Source organism: Fundulus heteroclitus, chromosome 6, assembly GCF_011125445.2.
Source record: "Fundulus heteroclitus isolate FHET01 chromosome 6, MU-UCD_Fhet_4.1, whole genome shotgun sequence".
Taxonomy (NCBI): Eukaryota; Metazoa; Chordata; class Actinopteri; order Cyprinodontiformes; family Fundulidae; genus Fundulus; species Fundulus heteroclitus.
This window is the reverse complement of record NC_046366.1, coordinates 7,517,242-7,538,554: the sequence shown is the minus strand read 5'-3', so window position 1 is coordinate 7,538,554 and position 21,313 is coordinate 7,517,242. Positions and strand designations below refer to the sequence as shown.

Here is a 21,313-nt window from a genome sequence, read left to right as displayed (position 1 = left end):
TCAGAAAATGGATGGATGGATGGATATTTGGTTCAGTCAGTGGTGGTTCTTGCATGAATCCGATCCTAAGGAAGCTCCTTATTTAGGGTCTGATTTACAATACCCAATACTGGGTTCACACAAATGACTCGAGAAGAAATATTAACTATACTTTTAGAAAAATACGGACCTTCTCTTTTGGTTTTCCTCAAAAATACCCATTTGACTAGAAACAATAATAAGGACTAAAGAAATAGTTTGAGGTGCAACTGACAAATCTATTTTCAAGCACTCATTAACTGTCAAATAAAGGCCACCTGTGCCAAATAAATAAATAAACAATTTCTATGTGCTCCTGCTGCCCATTAACACAATGACGCCCTGGGCAGTGAGCCATGATTCCGTCAACCATACTTCTCATTGGTCGTGTGCAACGTCCAGCAGGGAATAATAAAACTGAACTGTTTACATCAGTTGTAACAGGAATGAAAACAGCAACTTAGTAACAGTTAGTAAAAAACTCATCGGGTTGAGAAAGTGTTTATGCTGTCACAGGAATTTAACTTTGTATTCAGCTTTAGCTAGTTTAGCCATAATGATAGGGTCTAACCTGCTACTTAGCGGAGCTCCTTGCCCCCGAGGCTGTAGCTGCCGGAGACCTTAGCAGTGGTTGTTACGGAAAAAAGATTTCTTGAAGGTTTATTACTCATTCAGAACGTGTATAATGCCTTAATCAGAAACCATTTGCTTGTTTCCAGGCTTACAGGTTTTAAGGCAGAGAACTCTGGCCTCAGAGATTTGAAGTACAAGCTTGTACATTTTGTTGTTCTGTTTGATTAATAAAATGTAAAATGTTTAAATATAATGGAATACAAATATAACACAAAAAGAAGCATATTAAAATAATAAATAAAAATTATAATAAAAGTTGAATATAATAATCTATTAAAATTGGCTAAACTTCACTAATGTATGAAATGTCTTTTGTTAAATGCACATCATTTGTACGCAGGGATGTTGATTAAAAGAAACTGGCAAAAATAAAATGCATGAATACGGTGTTGTAAATTTAATGGGTAAAAATCTAACAGTTGTACTGACTTCATAGAAACATTTGTTTTCACCCAAATGTAACTGGGTAAAAAGCTGTTTCAAAATGACTACATAGCTGTTTACTCTTTAATGCGTGCCAGTAATCCCGTCAGAGCCAATAGTAACCCAACATTGACAGAGGCCCCTATGTATCATAATTAGTATTTTCACTTGTTTTAAATGCATTAAGAGCTGTTTGTTGACCATGCTTACTTTAAATAGATGTAAACCTAAAATTAAGGACTTTGTGAGCTGTTTTTATAAATACTTTTTTTCCCTGTCAGAAACAATATATCATTTCTGCACTGGGTTTTTTAGCAAATGCACAGCTGCTGGTCCAGCTGAACTACCTGGAACAATCGCCAGCTGGTCACAGACAGAATGGCGTCTTTCACTGTCTGCTCACCTTGAAAGAAAAGCAAACATAATACTGTCTGCCAGAACCTTTTTTTTTTTTAACCTTTTCTCAGCCAAGTGTTCCACATAAATAATATTTCCTCCTTGCAGCAGCTGTGAAAATGTCAGCTGTGGCAAAGAAAGGACGCGTCTGTGAGCCCAGCTTGGTATGTGCGCTGACTCAGCCGCACTGAGTTTTTCCACTTAAGATGTCTGTGACCTCCTTGGGAGCATGTTTAACTTTAAAGTCCTGTTGTGGCTGACACACACAGGATTGATGTAGGACGGTATTATGCAGTTCAAGCTTAAAGTGCAAAGACTAACCCCACACCTGCTAACCATTTGGCCTCTCTTACTAAAGCCAAACCTCCTGGTAAATAAAAAGGGGGGTGTTTTGATTTACTGAGCAAAAAAAACACACGCAACTTGTGACTCAGCAGCCAGAACATATTGATGAATTCAATCTTAAATCACTTATTATGTCCATGCAGACGAGGCTGACAAATCAACAAGCTGTGATTGGGTTATTGTTGGTGGGCAGGGGTGAATCAGTCGCCACTGGTGGTAAATTATTAGTAAATCTTACACAGAAACTTGGCAGTTCTTTGGATTTCTGATGGTTTGTAGCTGTGTTTATTTGCTCTCACATTTTAATCATTGATTATTGGGCGAAAACAGCCTCCGAGAAGATTATGTGACTGTACCTATAATTACTTCTTTTGTGTGACTTCAGTAATTGCATGTTTATGCTTGGCCCCTCGCATACAATTGGTGAGAATTAGAGAACACTTGATGTCGTCTCAGGTTCACTTAAGTTCCCCATGTGACAGCTCTGTGTTACAGAGTACTGAATATATTTCTACCCCTTGGATCCAGTCTCAGTAAATATATTCCACCTGTGGGTAGTTGATTTCATCATAAATGACGCTGTTCTGCGAAGACCTAAGAGGTTTGTTAGAGAACATTACTGAACACACAGCAGCATGAAGGCACATTAATGACAGGTCAGGGAGAAAGTTGTGGCGAGATTCAAAACAGCTAGTTTATGGAACATTTGTGTGTTTAAACATCTCACAGAGCTCCAGGAAAGCATCTTCAGTCAGAGAAGCAGATACGACGCCCAGGGTAGCTCTGGAAGAGTTGCAGAGATTTACAGATCTGATAATATCTAAATTACAGGTACATCTCAAAACATCAGAATATACTGTCAGGAAAAAAAAAGCTCTATATTTTTTGCCACTCGTTTCAGGAAGTATGTTAGATTGATCATTACACAGTGAAATATTCCAAGGCCAAATGTCCTTGTCTCAGAAAAATGTAAACATTGTGGAAAAGGTTAAAGCACATTCATAGAAAGTTGAGTCAAAGGGGAAAGTGTGGCAAGATAAGGGTCAGCAACGGAGACAACTGCAGCCGTGAGAGGATTTTCAAGCAAAACACGTTCAAGAATTTGAGGAAGCTCCACAAGGAGTGTGCAAAGGCTGGAGTCAAAGCATTAATAGCCGGTAGGCACAGACGAATCCGACACATGAGCTACGAATGTCGCATTCCTCATGTCAAACCACCCCTGAACCAGAGACAACACCAGGAGTCTTCCCCATCACCGTTACGGGGAAGACTCCTGACTTTACAGTTGTCCAGCAGAAATCAGTCGACACCCTTCACAATGGGGAGTGAGCCAAAAGTAATCAGTGCGGTCCAGGGGGAAGTTTCCACAGTCAGTAATTAATTGGGTCGTCACATCATCTGCTGGTGTCGGACCACTGTGTTTCCTCAAGTCCACAATCAATTCACCTGGAAATTCTAGGGCCCTTCGTGTTTTCTTTTGATGACAAGCTTTATGGAAATGCTGATTTGATTTTACAACAGGCGGATCTCCACACTGCCAACGGTATCAAAAGTTGGTTCAGTGACCATGAGCTTGACTGGCCAGCAAACAGGCCTTCACCTGAACCCCACAGAGAGCCTATGGAGTATTGTTAAGAGGAAGATGACAGACACCAGACCCACTGATGCAGCTGCCCTAGAGGCCACTATCAAAGCAACTCTGGCTTCAGTTACACCTCAGCAGAACTACATGCTGATAACATCCGTGCCCTGCTGGTGCAGTCATTTGTACTAAATTAGGCCAAACCAAGTATTTAATACTTTTAAGTCCATGTAAGTCTGCTGTGCAGCAGCAGCAGCAGTATGTACTATAATGGCCCAATCAAAGTCCAGATTCAAATCCTATAAAATACTGAAGACCATGTATTGTATAACTTCACAATCCTGTGTTACTTTGCTTTGGTCTGCCCCCAGTAAATATTCAAGCTCATGGTTGTGACATGACAAAACAGGAGTAAGTTTAAGGAGTACAAAGACTGTAAAGACTGGTTATTTGCCATGAAAGGTTATGAGATGCAAGCTAATTGAGACTGGGAGTATTTTGTGTCCTCTGTAACACAAAGGTTCACCTTCCACATGTAGGAGAACCTAAATGTATTGTTTTAAAAATGCACAGTACAGTTAGGTGCCAAGACGCTCTGCTTTACAAACAGTGGATGATATTTTTTTTCCCTCCTGGAAGGAGTGGTTTCTTAGTCGAGCATTTAGAGCCCTGAAAGTTCAGGACTTATATTTGATTGTAAGTCGTTGTTACAGTTTCATGCAGTTTAAGGTCAAGAATGTGAAGTTACCATGGAGGGCAGAGTCTTGTCAGCCTTAGATTTAGCTGTCTCTTTGGTTCGCCTCAGTTTAATCACTGCGCTGATGTGGTCTCACTGCTGTCAGGTTACAGGTCACCGTGTTCAGAGTAATCACAACAGCAAACTAATACATTTGTACTGTTTTTGTAGCTGACACTCACACTGCTGTAAAAAGGGTCCAACTGTGCAAAAGTAGTGAAGCAACTGTTTTCTCAGAAAAGTGAAACCATAAGCTAGCCAGCTCGGTTCTTTTGAAAAGGCCTGAATATTTACAGCTAAAAGCAGGGGAAAAAAGTGTTGCACAGACTTAAAAGTGGTGCAAGACTAAACCACTGAAATCATTACAACACACCTGTAACACTTTGTATTTCCCTCTGCGTTAGAAAAACATCCTCCTTTGTGAGAAAAGAATATTTAACGCAACCAGTTCATCAAACTGTTTTGTGTAAAGCAAGAGAGCTTTAAAAGTAAAGTATTTTATTATGTTTTTTTTATTCCAGAAATAAACTGTTTTCTATGGTGCCTTTTTCTAGTAACATCTGCAGACAACAGATTGCAGACATGAATCACACATTTGATGCCTTTTAGTCCTACAAATCCAGCTAATTTGATTCAGATAGATTTTCAATCCAAACTCAAATTCATGACACTTTATCAGTTTGCTCATCTGGAAAAGCAAAAAAGTCAGTATTTGATCGTAGATGAGGATTTTTCTCTCCCCACATACACTCTGTTGCTTAAGGTTTTGACTTATCTGCCTTCACTGGTGAAATCCCGACTCTGATCCATAGACCATTCTTCCAGGAGCACATGTGTGAGGTCTGACACTGATGTTGGACGAGAAGGTCTGGCTCAAACTCCCCATCCCCAAACGAAATTGGCCAAAATACTGTGGGATGCTGCAGCATTAGGAGTTAATTTCACTGGAGCTAAGTGGCCAAAGCCAACTTTACTAAAACACACCCAAACCACAATCCCCTCCTCAGAGTCAGACAACAGTACTTCACCTGGTAGCTGCCAAACCCACTCATCCATTAGATTGCTACAGACATGTTTAGTCACTCCAGCAGACAGGTCTTCACTGCTCTACTTGTCAGTGGTGGTGTGCTGTACACGGCTGGCTCCAATGATTTGCATGGCACTTGGTGCTCTGTGGCTTAGAAGCAGGTGCTCGTGGAACGCTGTTCCATGAAACTTTCTACAAACTGTTTTTAATCTAATCTGAAGGCCACGCGAAATTTGGAGGTCTGTAAATATTGCCTCTGCGCAAAGTTAGTGACCTCTGTGCATTTTGCTCCACAACATCAGCAGACACTGGTATATAATGTGGCTTGATATGTCTGGGATGAATGGCTGTTGTTCCCTAAGTCTTAGACTTAGACAAACTTTATTATCATTTTGTATGCACAGAGTGCATAGAAAAGGAAACTTGTTGCATACAGTTTACGACAATGTAATAAGATTGCAATTGAAATAAAATAAATTAACATTATAATATAGAGTGCAGCAGTCAAGTCAAGACATTATACAAGCATCAGAAGTGCTCTGTTTTATAAAATTTGCCTGGATTAGTGAAGGTTTTAAACAGCAAATTTGCTTCTTAAGCAAATTTCCCATCATGCTTTGTCAAGGGAACGCAACATTATTCACAATTTTCCTTTTTCAAAAATGCCGTTGTTTCAGATAATAAATGTGTGTTGGGTGTCAAGGGGACACGTAAAGAGAAACTGTAAAAAAAATATGTAATAAAAAAAAAATCTCCCCAGGCTCAACTTTCAAGCTTAATGCTTTTTTTAAGGGGCATTTAATGCTTTTTTCTGGGTATCCCTGGGCGTCTTACATGCTAAATTTGTACAAAGGCCCACTTGTTAGTTACATTAGCTGCTATTCTACTATCAGCATGAGATTTCGTCACGTTACAGCACTAACATGCATAATGGTGATCGAGTTATTCCAAAATATATCAATACTGGGATAAATAGAGCATGTCTAAACACAAGAAGCTCATTATAGGGGGCTAATAATGAACCTGACTCTCCTCCGAGAAACCGATTGCAAGAGGAGTGTTATGAGAAAGGAAGGCCCTGGGTTTCTCACAATGCCCCTAAATCCCTTCTGAAAACGACGTTGTGTCAACACTCAGCTCCAACTGTCTCTGAGGTAAAGACGGTTAAGCTCAAGATTGGCAGGCGGTATCCTCAGCAGAGATCTTGTCTTTGAAGGAAACTAATGAGGGTGGTCCCCCAGAAACCGCTGCGGCACTTGTGATCTTTAAGTCCAAAAAGCCTCACGTAAAAAGGAAACGACCAGACAGGAGTGATAATGGCACCTTTTAGCGCATTCCCTCCCAGCTTCCTTTTGATTGCAGTATTCTTACAAGCCGGCTAAAAGAGCTCTACTTGCATTGTCTTTGCCCAGGTTAGAGTTTAACTGCAGATGGTTGTTCAGGCTGTTATTTTAGTTAAGAGAGAGGAAGTGTAAATATATTGCTTTCACACCTGCACCATAGTTATGCAAAAAAAAAAAAAAAAAAAAGACAGCATGGGGGTGGGTAAAACCTTTTTTTGAGCTGCTTTGCATTCTGTTATTTCTTACATGATTTTTTTTTTAGGATTATGAAAAGTGGATGAACTATTTTCCCCGTAAGCCACCCCAGTTGTTCACAGCCTGCCAAGAGGGCTGCAGTTCTGAAGGAATCAATTGAGTCCACAAAGCATGACTTGCAAAAGCATGAATGCCCCTTTGAACTTGTTCACAATTTGCTGCGTTACAAGCACACATTCTAACAACATTCGTAGGGATTACATGTGAGAGTGCATGTTTAGGAAGTGGAGAGAGACTGGTGGAGGTACAATTGAATTCTTTTTACAGTCCTACAGAGAGGAAATTTGTCTCCCATCCCTCAATGTGTGCATGAGTGTAGTGTTCATGTGATACATCCATGCATGGGGTTGGAAGCATTATGTGTCATGTCTGCGTCTCACGTGTAATCTGTGTGCATTCTAAACCAGCCTCTGTCTCATCAAAAATGTCGTTATGGTACCACATAATAACAATACAGATTCTTGATTATGGAGCAGAATGCTGCCAACACAGAGTGACACACTGGAGTTTTGAACTGCCAACCTTTGGTGTCATTCCAAGACACAACTGGCCAGCTCTTTAACCACCAGGCTAACACTCCCATAGCTGACATCATAAGGATCCTAAGCATAAGGATGGGTTAGAACGGCTCAGTCATCCAATTTAGAGTCCGTGGCAAGATTTGAAAATTACTATTCTAAGATGCTCTCCATCCAATCTGTCATCCTTTTTTTTTTTTTTTTCTTTTTTTTTTACAGCCAACAATGTCAGCTTCAAGATATGCAAAGCTGGTAAAGACATCGTAGACCCTGGCTGTAGCTGCAGCAAAAGCTAGTTCAAGTCAGTGTGTTCCAGGCCTTTGAAACACAATTTTGCACCACTCCATTACATGACCTTCCACTAAAAGACAGGTTTATGGTTGTTTGAGTCAATGTGAATAAACTCAAGAGGCATGAATATTTTTTCATTGCACATGTGGGATTTAATGTAGTAGAGAACCAACTGAGGTGGTATAGTATAATACTTTCTCCACTGTGAGACTGTTCCTTACTAATCCACAGTGTCCCCTGGCTCAAAAACAGCTACTCATAGCTTTTTGGTTTAAAATAAAACAATTCACCAAAAAAAAACTGACTGCAAGTAAACTGATTTAAGCCTTGCCTGGACTTCCAGCGCAGCTGCACATTGGTTAATGACTGACACGGTTCAACTGAGTTTTACCCGAAATAAAGTTCATACCTCTGGTATGAAGTGAGCTTGGAGGACTCAATCAATCTGGGTTTGGGTTTGGCCTTGGAGCGTGGGGCAGGCGTTTTCTGCAGCTGCAGCTTGTGGACACAGACACAAACACCTGCAAGGCTAAAGTGGTTCAGCACTAAACCGCAGATTCCCCTGAAATCATGAAAACGCTGCTGCATGCAACTTCTTCATGTGCAGAAGGTACCACATTGAGGCAAAGCACTATTTTTACAGTTAAGGTTTGGTTTGGTTTACTGCTGTGGAAAAATAGATTTCCACAGCAGAATTTACATGATCTTAACATCCATGATATATGATAAAGAAATTTAATAGTAAATGTGGCCAGTTAAAACTTTATCAGTAATGTTTACGTAATGGTCCACATATAGCTGCAAAAGGTATTTTCCCCCAGCCTTTTGTTTTTGCCCTATTGCACTTAAATGTTTCAGCATCACTGATAAGATTCTGATATCGGACAAAGATGTGCTGAGTACACACAAAATACAGTTTTCAAATGATGAATTTAGTTCTTAGTAGGAAAAAAAGCTTTCCTAACTAATGAATCTGGGAAGTTACAGAAGAGCCCAGATCAAAATAATAAGAACAAGACTTAAAGCATCCATGGTTGTGCAGGAGGACAATTACCTGAAGCATCCATCAAGTTGATGTTTTTGGAGAAGTCTAGTCCAAATAGGGCCTGACATCCTATTTTAATGGTTTGGGGTAGCCATACAGAGACCGTTCATGCTGGAAAACCCCTTCAGTGACTCTCAAAGTCTCAAAAGAAGAGTGAGCAAATGTTCCTTTATAGTGATATCAAAGATTCATTGCAAGTAATCACAAACACTTGATAGAAGCTGTTGCCGCCAAGGGAGGCACCACCGGTCATAAGGTTTAGGGGCTATTAGTTGTTTTTGTTTTTTTTTTGCATTTGGCCTGGTCTGTTTTTAAATGGTGTTTTCAATGAACAAAAGAAAGAAAAATAAATCTGAAAGATGACCAACAGGTTCTCTTGGCACTGTCAGCAGCCCTGCTCAGAAGCAATCTCCCTCGTCCCGCCTTTTCTCTTGAACTGCGCCTTTATCAGTCACGTCAACCGGCCCAACAGCAATGCGTCGTTTTCTGAGAAAAGATACCATTATCGCTGTCCCACCCACTCTGCAGGGAGGAAACCCATAAGCGGCCCAATCTCCGACACGCGGACATTGCAATGAACCTACCTGCAGCTGCATTTGCGCTTGGTTCTTCACTGCGAGATGGAATCTGTTATGATGCTAAATATAGACGATCGCATTTATGACATAAGGTCTTTCCAGAAATGAACCAGGATGTATGCAAGAAAGGATCTGTGGATGACCGCTCAAACATTCCAACTATGAAAAGGAAGTACAAATAAAGCTAATTATGGCCACACTACCAAGCAGACACACCAAAGTATTTCATATGTATATAGTTCCTACTTGGCCCCTAAGGTAGTTTAAAAGTGAAAAAAAAAAACAATAGTTTAAAGGAAGTGAAGACAGTGCAGATTTAGTCTACCGTAACATTTCAGATTTCCCCATCATTTTCGTTTTGTACTGATACAAGGAAGTGAAAAGCAGCTTTGATGGAAGATGATGCAACTTTCATCTTAAATGCGAGCAGCAAGGGTCCTGCCCTCCCCCTCTTTCTTTTTTTTTTTTTTTTTTAGTGCTTGCAGCAGGATGATATCCTATCTGTAGAAAAACAGGACTTGACTCGGGCCTGCTGGAAGATAGTGACACCTCATAGTTACGCAACGAACCCCGCTGAGTGTGGGAAAGAGCAGAACAGCACACCTTTAAATGTTTCTTAATGTTACGTTCAGCATCGCTAAACAGCGCGTGGCAGTACGTTGCCCCGCACATGCAAGTCACATCATGCCAGAATTTCTAAGGTATTGCCCCACTTGTTTTCCTGCGCAAATTTCTTAATAATATTGTTGACGGTTGAGCTTAGATGAGCAACAACTTCTTCTAGTCTCTAAAACGTGCAGCTTTAAAGAAAGCTTAAAAAAAAGTAGAATGTTAGGCCTTATTTAGGTCATATTTAAAATCAAATTACAGTTTAATTTCCAAGACCAGATGCGAGTCTACTTGAAAATCTCAACAACAGTGACAACAAGTGGTAGATAAGGAGAACTGCACCACATATGATAAAAAAATATTTATTCAGTGCGAATTCATAGTAAATTTGAAACACTCATATTCAAACATTCCTTCAAAACACTCGCTATCCAGACCCCCCCCCCCCCCCCCCACATCTGCAGTCGCGTTGCGGCAGTCTTTTTTCTTCAGTGGCCGGGTCGGAACGGGAACGGCATCCCCGTCATGAAGGGCTGAGCCGGGTACTGAGCGTGGGAGGCCGGGATGGACGACAGAGGCGTGTGGGGTGTGTGCGCCGGCAGCGTGGGAAGCGCGGTGTGTGCGGGAATGGGCGAATGAGCAGCGTGGGGGCTGTAGGCCAGCGGTGGGGTGTGGATGTTGTTGTAGTACATGACCGGGCCGGACAGCACCAACTGGAGCAGGCTGGAAGAGGAAAGATAGAAAAATTATCACATCTTGGTTCAAGCAGTACAAGATGAAAATCTAAAAACTCCTCGCACATAAAAAAAAAGCAGCATTGTTTTCAACAAACTCTGAATTTTTTTTATTCAATCAATGGGTCAGAAAGAAATGAATCTGTACATGTGGACTTGCTGTTACAGTGCTTTCAATGCATCTGACCCACAACAGGTGAAGAAATCTCCTTTCCTAAAGCAAAGTAGCCTTACAAGGCAACATGGACGCCATCACATAAAGATAAAACATGGTGGAGCAGCATCCTTCATTATTTTCTTAAACAGGGACAGAGAAGCTAGAAATGTTGATGGAGCTAAATACCAAAATCTAAAAAACAAAAGACCTATTAAAGGAAGCTAAAGACTGAGATTCATCATCCAGCTGGACAGCGACTAAGAATACAGTTAAAGCTACGACAGAATGGCTTTGATGAAAGCATATGGATGCGCTACAATGGCCTAGTTAAAGTGTAGACTAGCGCTGCAGCTGTCGATTATCTTGGTGATCGATTAATCTATCCATTATTCCCCCGAAATGTTTCCAATTAATATATTACTCTAAAAAGAGATTAGTAAATTAACATACCTCAATAAACAAGTATTTTGAACTAAAAACACATTTACTGTACATTTTAAATGCCTTGGAAAAAGCATGTTAAAAAATTAATTACGCACTTTGTGTCTCATTGCACTCTTAAATGAGAGCAGTGTACAAATAGGTAAGTGGAGTTAAAAAAAAAAAAGATCATGGAATCACTTTCATAGAGAAAATCTATTCTAAACTTTCGCCTCATCACAGTAGCCTCCTTTGGCAGCTGAACAAACTCGTAGCATTCTTTCTGCAACAGAAATCAAAGATTCTTCCCATAAATGTGCAGCACTTGTGGGTTGCTTTGTTTTCATTCATCTGTCCAGTTCATCCCAAACCAAGGTTTATGTCCGGAGACTGTCCTGGCTACTCCATGTTTTCAAGCTTACTATCTTGTTCTTTTTTCCTGAGATAGCTTTGGCATAGCTTGGAGTAATGTTTTGGGTCGTTATCTTGCTGTAAGATGAGCTCCTGACCAATCAGGCGCACACCAGAGGGAATTGCATGGAACTGCAGAATGCTGTGGTAGTCATGTTGGTCCAGGGTGCCTCTCACTTTGCACAAGTCACCGACCCTGGATCCAGCAAAACAGCCCCAGACCATCACACTTCCTCCTTTTCACGGTTGAAACTGAGACTTGTTTACCACGACTACTATTAAGCTGTGCTTGAGGTTGGAAAGACCTACACTTTTAAGTGTTATCATGGTCTGTCTCTCTTTAATCCTTAATTTGATTTTTTGCACCATTTTCGAAGCAAGACACTCCTCACGAGGGTATGGTACCACAATGTGTTTCCACACTGCTTTTTACTAAATGATATGACGACTATTCCAGTAATTAATTAATCCGATTCATTGTTTCAGCCCTAGTCTAGACCTAAATCCAATAAAGCATCCGTGGCTTGAAAATGACCGACCCGTAACACAGCACACTGAAGTTTGTGGTTTCAACAGGACAAAAAAGTGAACGAGTTCATAGGTTTTGAGTATCTTAGCAGATAAAACCACTTCAGCGAAGTGTATCTTTCTACAGTAAATCTAAGCTGCATATTTATTAGCTCTTACTTGTTGTGAGGGAGGCGGGAACAGATGGCTCTCAGGTCCTCTGTGAAGACAAAATGCAAAATCCAATTTAACGTAAACAGCAAAAACCACCAGATGAACACAAATTTAAATCTGTCAGTGATTCCCGATTGAAGAACCCACACATGGATTCTGTGGTTTAAAGGGACAAGTGTTCCAAAGTCACACTAAACAACACCCGTAGCTAGTTGATTTCATTGGTTCTCCCCCTGCTGTCTGGGTCACCTCATCATCATCTCTTTATTGTCCGATTATTAACTTTATTTTACAGCAGGGTTGTTTTTCCTTTCATTGTTGCACAATGTGTCTTAATACAATAATCTGAAATGTTGTTCTGCTTCAATCATATTTGTTTGGGTTGGTTTGAACCCACTATCGACTGGCACATTATGGTGTTTCCGTGGGCCTTCAGGTTTTGTGTTCTGCCGTTCTAAATGTATTGAGCGTCTGTCTAAGGTCCAACACTCATCTGGGACCATGAATGACAGAACACAAGCGCCTGAAATGAGCTCCTTTAATACGGTGTTAGGACTCTGCCTTAGAGGGAAGGAGGCTGGGTTTCCCTTCTGGTCCCGTTTGCTCTGACAAACAGCCTGGGGGACGGAGGGTGGAGGGCCGGCTGAACTGCAAGTAATCGTGCTTCTTAAGAATTCTTCATAAGATCCCACATTTGAAAATCAGGTGTGGTCTCAGGACCACTTGATGCAGCTAACCAAGGCCTTCGTCAGATCCATCTGGTCTATCAGTAATTAAAGCTAAAAAATAAGTAAAGCCAAAAAAAACGCATATCGGGAAAAAGTTTAATATCCCCCCCGCCCCCTCATTTCAGTAAGTGAAAATCTGTATTATATGGATTCAATGGACATAAAGAGAATTATTTCAACCTTTGATCTCTAGTGTTTTTGATGACTATAGCTTATAGATTGGGACGCCCCAAGATTTAGGGTCTCAGAAAGTTAGAATATTACATGGGATCAGTAAAAAAAAGGATATCTTAAACAGAAATGTCAGGCTTCTAAAATGTATGCCTATTTCTATAATCTCAATACTTGGTTGTGCCTCCTGTTGCAGGAATTACTGCATCAATGTAAGGCTGGATGATATAGAAAAAGCATATAGATAATTGAAAGCATGGATTTTAAGTGCAGCCCTGGCCATTTTATGCTGTTGCTTAATGACCTATTTTTAGATAAAGAACACACAAAAACTGAATTCAACCAACTCCTCACCAAAACTGAAAGCTTTTAAAAAAAAAGAAAGAAAACAACACATGCCGTCTGACCCGGGGCTCACACAGACTACGCTGTGGGTTGCGGTCCTGATCTAGTTCTGGTTTGCTGCAAAACCGCACTCACACTGCTTCTAGGGAAACAGCGGCCAGCAGCGGCCCCGGCTGTGGAAACGGCACAGACGGGAACAAAGTGCATGTGGTCCTTTTTGCCCTCCCTCATTTTTTTTAGGCAAAACCCTTTATCAGCGCACAGAAATATCCCATTTCATCCTCCAACATCCCTCCGTTTCCTCGTGTTTCTGTATTGCTGTTTTTTCTACACTAGTCAAGTTAGCATTAGTTAGTGGGGTGATTTTATTTTGAATTCGGGAGACTGATCCGGAGACCGCTGCAGCATGCGGTCAAACTTCCTTCCGCACGTGGCTGATGTGAGTGGACATTTTGATTTTGAATTATCTGGGCTCCTCGCAGCACCGTAACTGTATCCGCACTGTATTCAGTGTGAGCCCGGGGTGAACTCTTTGAAGGGGGCGGAGCTTGGTGACGGAGCGTTCCTGGGTCTGCGTTTGTGATTGGCTGGGAGGACGCAATGACTGTAGTATTAACCTACATGACAGGCTAGAATGCAAATGGAAAGAAAACTGTTTTTCTGATTTTTTTTACTAATCCTATTTTTTCTATTGCACCACACGTCTATCGATCGGCATACATTATTGTCCGGCCCTACATCAATGCATCGCGGCATGGAGGCGATCACCTTGTGGACTGGACAGTACTCCATAGGTTTTCTGTAGGATTCGGGTCAGGCCAGTCTGATGGCCAATCAAGAACAGGAACACCACGGTAATTTAACCAGCTTTTGGTACCTTTGGCAGCGAGGGCAGGTGCCACGTCCTGCTGGAAAACTGAATCAGGATCTCCATAAATATTATCTAAAGTTAATCTAAAGTTTGCTGCTAGATGGATGAGTTGACTGTGGATGTCAGAAAACCCAGTGGACCAGAACCAGCAGATGACACGGCACCCCAAACCGCTGACAGTGGAAACTTCCCTCTGGACTTAAAGCAACATGGATTATGGTCCTATTCGGTCTTCTTTCAGACTGTGGGAGTTGATTTACAAAGAAAATGCAGACATTACTTTCACCTGAAAAGCGGACTTTGTACCATCTACTTCCCTTTTCTCCTTAACCCAGGTAAGACGCTTCTGACGTCGTCTCTGGTTTAGGGGTGGCTTGACAAAAGGGATGCAACATTTGTAGCCCATGTGCAGGGTTAGCCTGTGCCTAGAGACTCCTGATGTGTTCACTTCAGCCTCTCTCCACTCCTTGTCAAGCTCCCTCAAATCCTTGAATGAATTTTGGTTGAAAATCCTCTCCATACAACGCAGCAGCGATGCAGTACTTTATTCAAAAGGAGTAAGCGCATAGAGATGAACAGACTTTTCACAAGTCTAACATTTCTGTTTAAAATATCCTTTGCGTATGAAATATTCACATTTTCTGAGACACAGGATTTTTGGTTAAAATAATCAGTAAGCCACAATCATTAAGCTTCCTGTCTATATAAATCTATGTGACTTTTTCATAACTTTGTACATTTTTTCAGCTGTACTGGTGCCGCAAGGTATGAGTACAGTTAGAAATACAGCTTAGTGAAGAGAATGGTCCAAAAGGTTCAGAGAAGAAATCAGTGCCTTGTAGCAGAGGTCCTGAATTTTCCATACAGCATGTTTCACAGGTTTTAAGGTAAGGGAACATGACAACGTGACAGAAACAGGAAGCTTTCAACGGCTTCCACCCAAATTCTAAGGAAAGACGTGGCTGAAAACGCTCAACTGACTGCAAGAGGCCTGCAGCAAGACTGGGAGGCAGTAGCCAATGAGGTTTCAGTTGCCACAGAAATTCACATTAAACACCCAAGGGCCTGAACACTAACACTCCCTATTGCAAATATCTGGTAAGTTGTGAAAAAAGGCGGTTGCGTTGATTTGGAGGCCTTTTCCAAGGAGGAGGGAGAGATTCTCCTCAGAAACACTGCAGCTCGGGCGGCGCCTGACGTAACTGCAGAGCAGGTGACCCATACACACCTTTTCTGGTTCCGTCTCTGCCTACCTCCTGTCTAACTACTTGAATAAAGGCCAGTAGTGCCGAAAAATATCCAACAAGCAAGCAAAAAAATAAATGAATAAAAAAAACCTGCTGCAGCAAAAAGGGATTGTAATGAGTAATAAGGGTACCCGCCATGGAGGGGTTGAATAATTTAGAGATTTAACTGGTCCTTAAAAGTGGAGGTTTGTATTTAATAAGAGGTAAATATGAATAAATAAACCTCATTTGTAGTGGGGGTTGAATAATGTTGAGTACAACTGTATTTTCTTGATGATTTTACTTGAATGAAATCAATGTAGAGAAATTCTATAAAGATTTTAGAGCTCTTAGCCTTTTACTCTTGCTGCAGGTCCTGAGTGTGTTTTATAGAGATGGACAATAATACGATGACGGCTGCTTTTAAATTTAACAGCTACTGCAAGGTAGGGCTGGACGATAAACTGATTTAATCAAACTTACAATTTATTAAGATTTAGTTTTTGGATGAACAAAAAAAAATATATAAAAAAAACAATAATTTTATGATTTTATTTTGCCAATGCGCTGATTGGGCTTCCACGAAGAGAATAGCATTCAATGCTGAATATATGATTGGGAAAATATATTGTTAAAATATTGTGAAGAGGAAACTTTTTTTTACCATAATATGAGGCACTTTAACTTATTAATTTACTTTATTTTTAAGTTAGTTAGTTACACGAGTGAAGTGACTCCTGTTCTTAGCTCATTGTGTAATACCACTAGCAGCAAACATTTAGATATATTGTCTCACAGCTTGAATTTAGTTGCACTTTAAAATTCAGGTCAACTCCCAGACGAAATGCTTGACATAAAAGAAAGTTTTTAAAATAATTTCTTTCACTTCTTTTAGTGAAACGAAAAATGAATTAATGTAATTTGGTATAATAAAATGTGAGATTTTATTTTTTAAGCCATATCGCCCAGCCCTACAGCGAGGCGGAGATTTGCCCTAAAACTGTAATTGTCTCCCAATTATTTCACCACCTCTCTTTCCTCTGTGTGTGTCCCAGGCGCTTCCACAGCTTTTTGCTGACTCCTACCTCGGGAGCAGAGCAGCGCTCCGCTGGCCATGGCCACCTGCAGAGCCTGGGCCAGCCGGTCGAGGGCCAGCTGAGATGCAGCGTGCGCGTCGCTGGTCGCTGCGTGCGTGTGTTTGTCAGCCTGGTCCAGCAGACGAGACAGGTCAGAGGTCAGAGCGGCCACCGACTCCATCTGAAGCAGCGCCAGGCGCCCGAACAGCCCCTTCTCGTTGAGTATGTTGGGCAAAAGCATTAGGACCTACAATAGGCGGAAGCCGGAAAAATCAGTTTGAGGGGCTCCGCTATTGGCACTGAAGGTGTAATGTTTCACACACACACACACACACACACACACACCTGGAGAACACTGAGATGGAGGGCAGAGAAGAGACGTGCTGCGTCTGGCTCGCCGTCAGAGCTTCCATTGGCCACCGCCTGCTTCCTGTCCCGTCTGTAGGCCAGCGGCGCCTTGACGCACCAGCGGATGAGCCCGCCGAGCGGCGTCACGTCTAGAGCGCTGATGGGCTGGCTGCCCGAGAGGGGCGAGTTCAGGAAGGTGATCAGGACCAGGCGAGGGTCGTCTTGGATCCACGACACGATCATCTGGAGGAGTTCCAGTGGAGGCGTGAGCTCGTCTGAAAAAAAAAAACAAGAACCGCTGCTGAGGTCCTAAACTTTGACATTTTCCATCGGGCCGCTTCAGTGTCGTCCTAAAGTACCTGAGGTGAGGTCATAAAGAGTGGTGACGGCGGTGATAAACTGGCAGCAGAAGCGTGGACTCGCGCTGTGGATGTTCTGCAGGGTGGGTCCAGATCCCGGCACCATGCTGCAGTAATCATCCACCAGCACCTGCACCAGGCGGACGCAGTACAGACGATGGGTCCTCTGCAGACACAACCACAGGCGGCAGAGTCATCAGTAGGAGCGCTCTCAGCCAAAACGGACGTGCTCGAGATTTCAGGGTTTTATTCAGGGGTACCAGACTAGACTGGGCTATAAAACACAAGCATGAATTTTGGAAAACGGCGAATCGTTTTTCCTTCTAAATCCCAATTAAGCGCCACTTCGGTCACATGAAAGCTCGTTTGTGGTGGTGACAGGGCAAAATAAACAACGTCAAACCCAGACGACACGTTCCCTCCCCACCGCCTGATGTCGTGGACCAGCCTCCATTGCTCACCTGTAACCAGACAGCAGCGCACTCCAGAATAGGAACCCTGCCCACGGCGACGGCCATGGAGACCAGCTTGCTGAGCAGCGCCATTCGGCTTTCGTCCGCCTGGTTTCCTTGAAGATTGAAGAGGGCGGAGAACATGAGCTGGCGCACCGTCTCCCGACTCTGCTCCTGAAAGCAGCTGCACATGATCTCCAGGAGCTGGAGCTCCTGCAGAGCACTCATCCTCTGAGGGGGGAAAAAAAAGGCAAAAACAAAACAGAGACAACTCTTAATCGTCGTTTAGATTTCGGTGCCGCTTTGTCGAGCGCTTCCTTCCGAACCCGTCGGGGTACTTTGGGCTTACCCTGACCGGTGCGTTTCTGTCCTTGGGCGTGTGCAGGATGAACTCCTCGATTAGATCCAGGGTTTTGGAGTCCACCTGCGGGGGCTGCCTGCCGGACTGCACCATGTTGCAGATGTAAATGTCCAGGTGGTAGAGCAGCTCCTTGGCGGCGCTCAGAACGTCCCGAGGCAGCAATGACTGACGAATGTCACCCATCCCGACCTGACAGAGGAGCACACACACACACACACACACACACACACACACACACACACACACACACAGATGTTTCAGGTCTGGATCGCATGTTTACAGCGCTGACGCGGAGCACAAAGTCATTCAGAGAATGAATATACGGCCATATTCAATAAATTAGAATATGCTGCCATGGGCTTTGTTTGCCAGGTTCAAAGCATCTTTTGTGACCTATGAGCAGATATTAAACATGCTTTTCACTGAGCCCACATCTCTATTAAATCTGTTTTTCATTGGTCTGACGCATCATTCTTATCTTAAATGTTTAGCTTAAATGTGTGGCTGTTTAGCAGAAAAGCATCATGATTAACAGAAATAGACGCTTGGAAACAGTCTGTGTGTAAGTTATCTGTATAATGTGTGTCACTTAGTAAGTGGAGGTACTGTCGTTGCACTTATATAAAATTTCCGGTCACTTCTAATCATTAATCAATGACTCTTCCTGGAGTAGGAAAAATGATGCGACACAAAGGATAATTTCTTAGCGCTACTGGCCACCAGGCTGGATGCTACTTAGCTTCCTGTCGTGGAAGTGATCAGGACGCTAATGGAGGTGTGCTGGACTCTGGCTGGACTTCTACTGAGCTTCGTGGCCACAAACATTTCAGGTGAGTTGAGTTTGAAACAAAAGGGATGAATATGTAGAAATACACTAATGGTCGGAGTTAAAGGCGACAGACGTTCTGTGATGCTAGGCCCATTTTTCTTCCAAAGGTCCTGGGAACCTTGTTGAAACGCATGGCATCATGAAGTCCTCGATATACCAGAACATTTTAAATCAGCTGATCTGTAGCGGGAACCTGAAAATGTCCCTTAAGCCGCAGGATGTTGGGCCACAACAGCAGGGCTGCCTGCAGTTGTAGCGCTGCTGGTTTAGTTCAACAATTCTATCTTAAAGTGGGACTTTTCCCTGGAAAAAATGTTGCCACATTAAAAGTTGGATTTCTCTTCTCTAATTTCTGAATGATGATGATGATGATGATGATGATGATGATGATGATGCAGAAATACAACATGATCCCAGAAGGTGCTCCTGATGTTAGATTTTAGGAGTTAACTTCACCTTGTTCGTCTGAAATTACGCGAGAGGGGCAAGAATAATGCAGAGCTGACTTTGTCAATCAGTAAAAAGCAGCAAGGCGACAGTCCGTCTTCTGTAAATGAAAGAATGATAAGAAGGCAACGATAATAAAAAACAAAGCAAACCAAAAACAACAAAGCACAGCTTTCACGCCTGGTTTGAGCGTAACCTATGCTGACAGAGAGTCGGCATGTTCAGGTTACACTGCCTGTCTGGGTCCACTCTGCTACACTTACTGTTAGCAAGGCGACGACTAGCTGCTATGCTAGGCTTCCTGACCGCGGCTCTCACAGCTTAGCTTCTAGAAGACAAACACACACGTTTAGAGCTGTCACCTCGTCGAAGGCTCGATATTCAGCAGTAGAAAGGCGGATGGAGTAAAGCTAAACAAACAAACAAAAAAAATGGACCCCACTGACCAGGAGAATGAACCGCTTCCTGTTGCTACGGAAGCCTACTTGGTACAAAAGACACCGGTGTTGTCATTTTGTCAGCTTTTTGTACATTAGAAATATACACACATATATAAATATTCTTTATGCAATTCACCCTCTATGTACTATATTTTACGTATTACAAAGAAATGCGAGATATATAAATACATGCAATAGGGTAGAGGATGAATAAAAAGGGAGGTTAACAAACAGAACGAGAAAAACAAAAAGAAGGATAACTTTTTAATTCCAATCGCGTTGTCACGCGATGATTTATTGCAATAATACATGCCTCTATATATAATAGTTATAATATATGATGTACATCAACACACAATCAATAAACACACCAATCTAGACATATTTTAAAACTCATTTCTTTGTGAGAAGTCGTTATCTTCTGGCTAATTTTATTAGTCTTTTATTGAATTTATTTTAATTCTATTCTATTTCTGAATTTTTGATTGTTACCTTACAATGGCATTTTTATTATTTGAAATATGTTTTATGTATTTTGTACAGCACTTTTTTTCCTGGTCATTTAAAGTGCTTTATAAATAAAGTTGGGTTGGATTGGATTGAAGTATAGCTGATGGATGGGTATGACCCAAGGATGGAGGTTTTAAAGGTGGAGACTAAGGAGGTGTCTACAGGTGGAGTTTTCGCAGCTGGTTGAAGCTAATTGTCTGAATGTCAGTGGTACCAAAAAAATTCATATCAATACTACCCTCTTGATATGAATGGTTATAGAGTTTAAGAGTCGAGAACTCTTAAATAGTCGGGACAGTACCAGAACCTAATACTGGATGAAAGGTCACCTCAAATCATTCTGCAACCCCATGAAACCTCTGATGAATTAATTAATATTGGCAAAGTGCGGTCCTGGCGAGAGCGTACAGAGGGGAGTGAGTTCACCTTTTGCCATTCTGACGGGACCAGGTGGAGTGAGGAGGAGTACCATAAAGAATACAGAACTGGTTATGATCTCACACATCATGGAGAAGAACACTATATACATAGACGACTGTGAGCAACAAGGATCAATATTGCTGCTAATGTCTTTCTAGCTTCTTTAAATGATTTTGGATCAAATAATTGTACTTTTAGTGCAGAGGCCAGGTGTTTGGATTGTCAGCCTTCCATCTTAGGTGTATCTGCCAGAAACCAAACAAGATGTTTTTTATGTGCTGGGTGATTGAATGTCCATCTTAGTCCGGGAATCGTGTCTATAGACAATGCAGTTTAAGAAAATTTGGTGTAATGTCTTATTTTACAGATGAAGACCCTGAATCTGAAGTGGGATGTGTTAAAAGTTGCGGTTTAGGTGAGTACCTGGACACCTAACTAAATTCTGATAAAATAATCATTGTTTAATCGCCATTACTTTGCCTACATTTTACACAAAAGGTTTAAATAACTTGAAATAAAATTTCACTG

The 21,313-nt window shown here is 41.9% G+C and overlaps 1 protein-coding gene across 6 annotated transcripts; it reads right to left on the bottom strand.

The window, feature by feature from the left end:
- Positions 1-10,145: 10,145 nt before the first annotated feature.
- c6h7orf26 (chromosome 6 C7orf26 homolog) lies at positions 10,146-19,906 on the bottom strand. Of its 6 annotated transcripts, XM_036137966.1 has the most exons (9): positions 19,862-19,906; positions 19,679-19,743; positions 18,128-18,328; positions 17,788-18,009; positions 17,327-17,492; positions 16,965-17,242; positions 16,629-16,866; positions 12,209-12,248; positions 10,146-10,522 (listed from the first exon to the last, which is right to left on the bottom strand). In XM_036137966.1, the coding sequence occupies exons 3-9, from the start codon at positions 18,320-18,322 to the stop codon at positions 10,288-10,290; spliced, it is 1,374 nt and encodes a 457-aa protein (XP_035993859.1). In that variant the 5' UTR covers positions 18,323-18,328; positions 19,679-19,743; positions 19,862-19,906; the 3' UTR covers positions 10,146-10,287. The 6 variants fall into 6 exon arrangements, with proteins under 6 accessions (XP_035993859.1, XP_035993858.1, XP_035993857.1 ...); XM_036137965.1 differs by lacking the exon at positions 19,679-19,743 and having other exon boundaries at positions 19,778-19,889; XM_036137964.1 differs by lacking the exon at positions 19,679-19,743 and having other exon boundaries at positions 19,763-19,882.
- Between the last annotated feature and the right edge of the window lie 1,407 nt (positions 19,907-21,313).

What these genes read in the sequence shown, in the direction of transcription:
- c6h7orf26 (XM_036137966.1), bottom strand. Translation starts at nt 18,322, where the DNA reads ATGGGTGACATTCGTCAGTCATTGCTGCCTCGGGACGTTCTGAGCGCC. An exon ending in TCTTTATGACCTCACCTCAG is followed by an intron (nt 17,243 to 17,326) that starts GTACTTTAGGAC and finishes TTTTTTTTTCAG; the next exon opens with ACGAGCTCACGCCTCCACTG. An exon ending in AGCGCTGCTCTGCTCCCGAG is followed by an intron (nt 12,249 to 16,628) that starts GTAGGAGTCAGC and finishes TTGTCTTCACAG; the next exon opens with AGGACCTGAGAGCCATCTGT.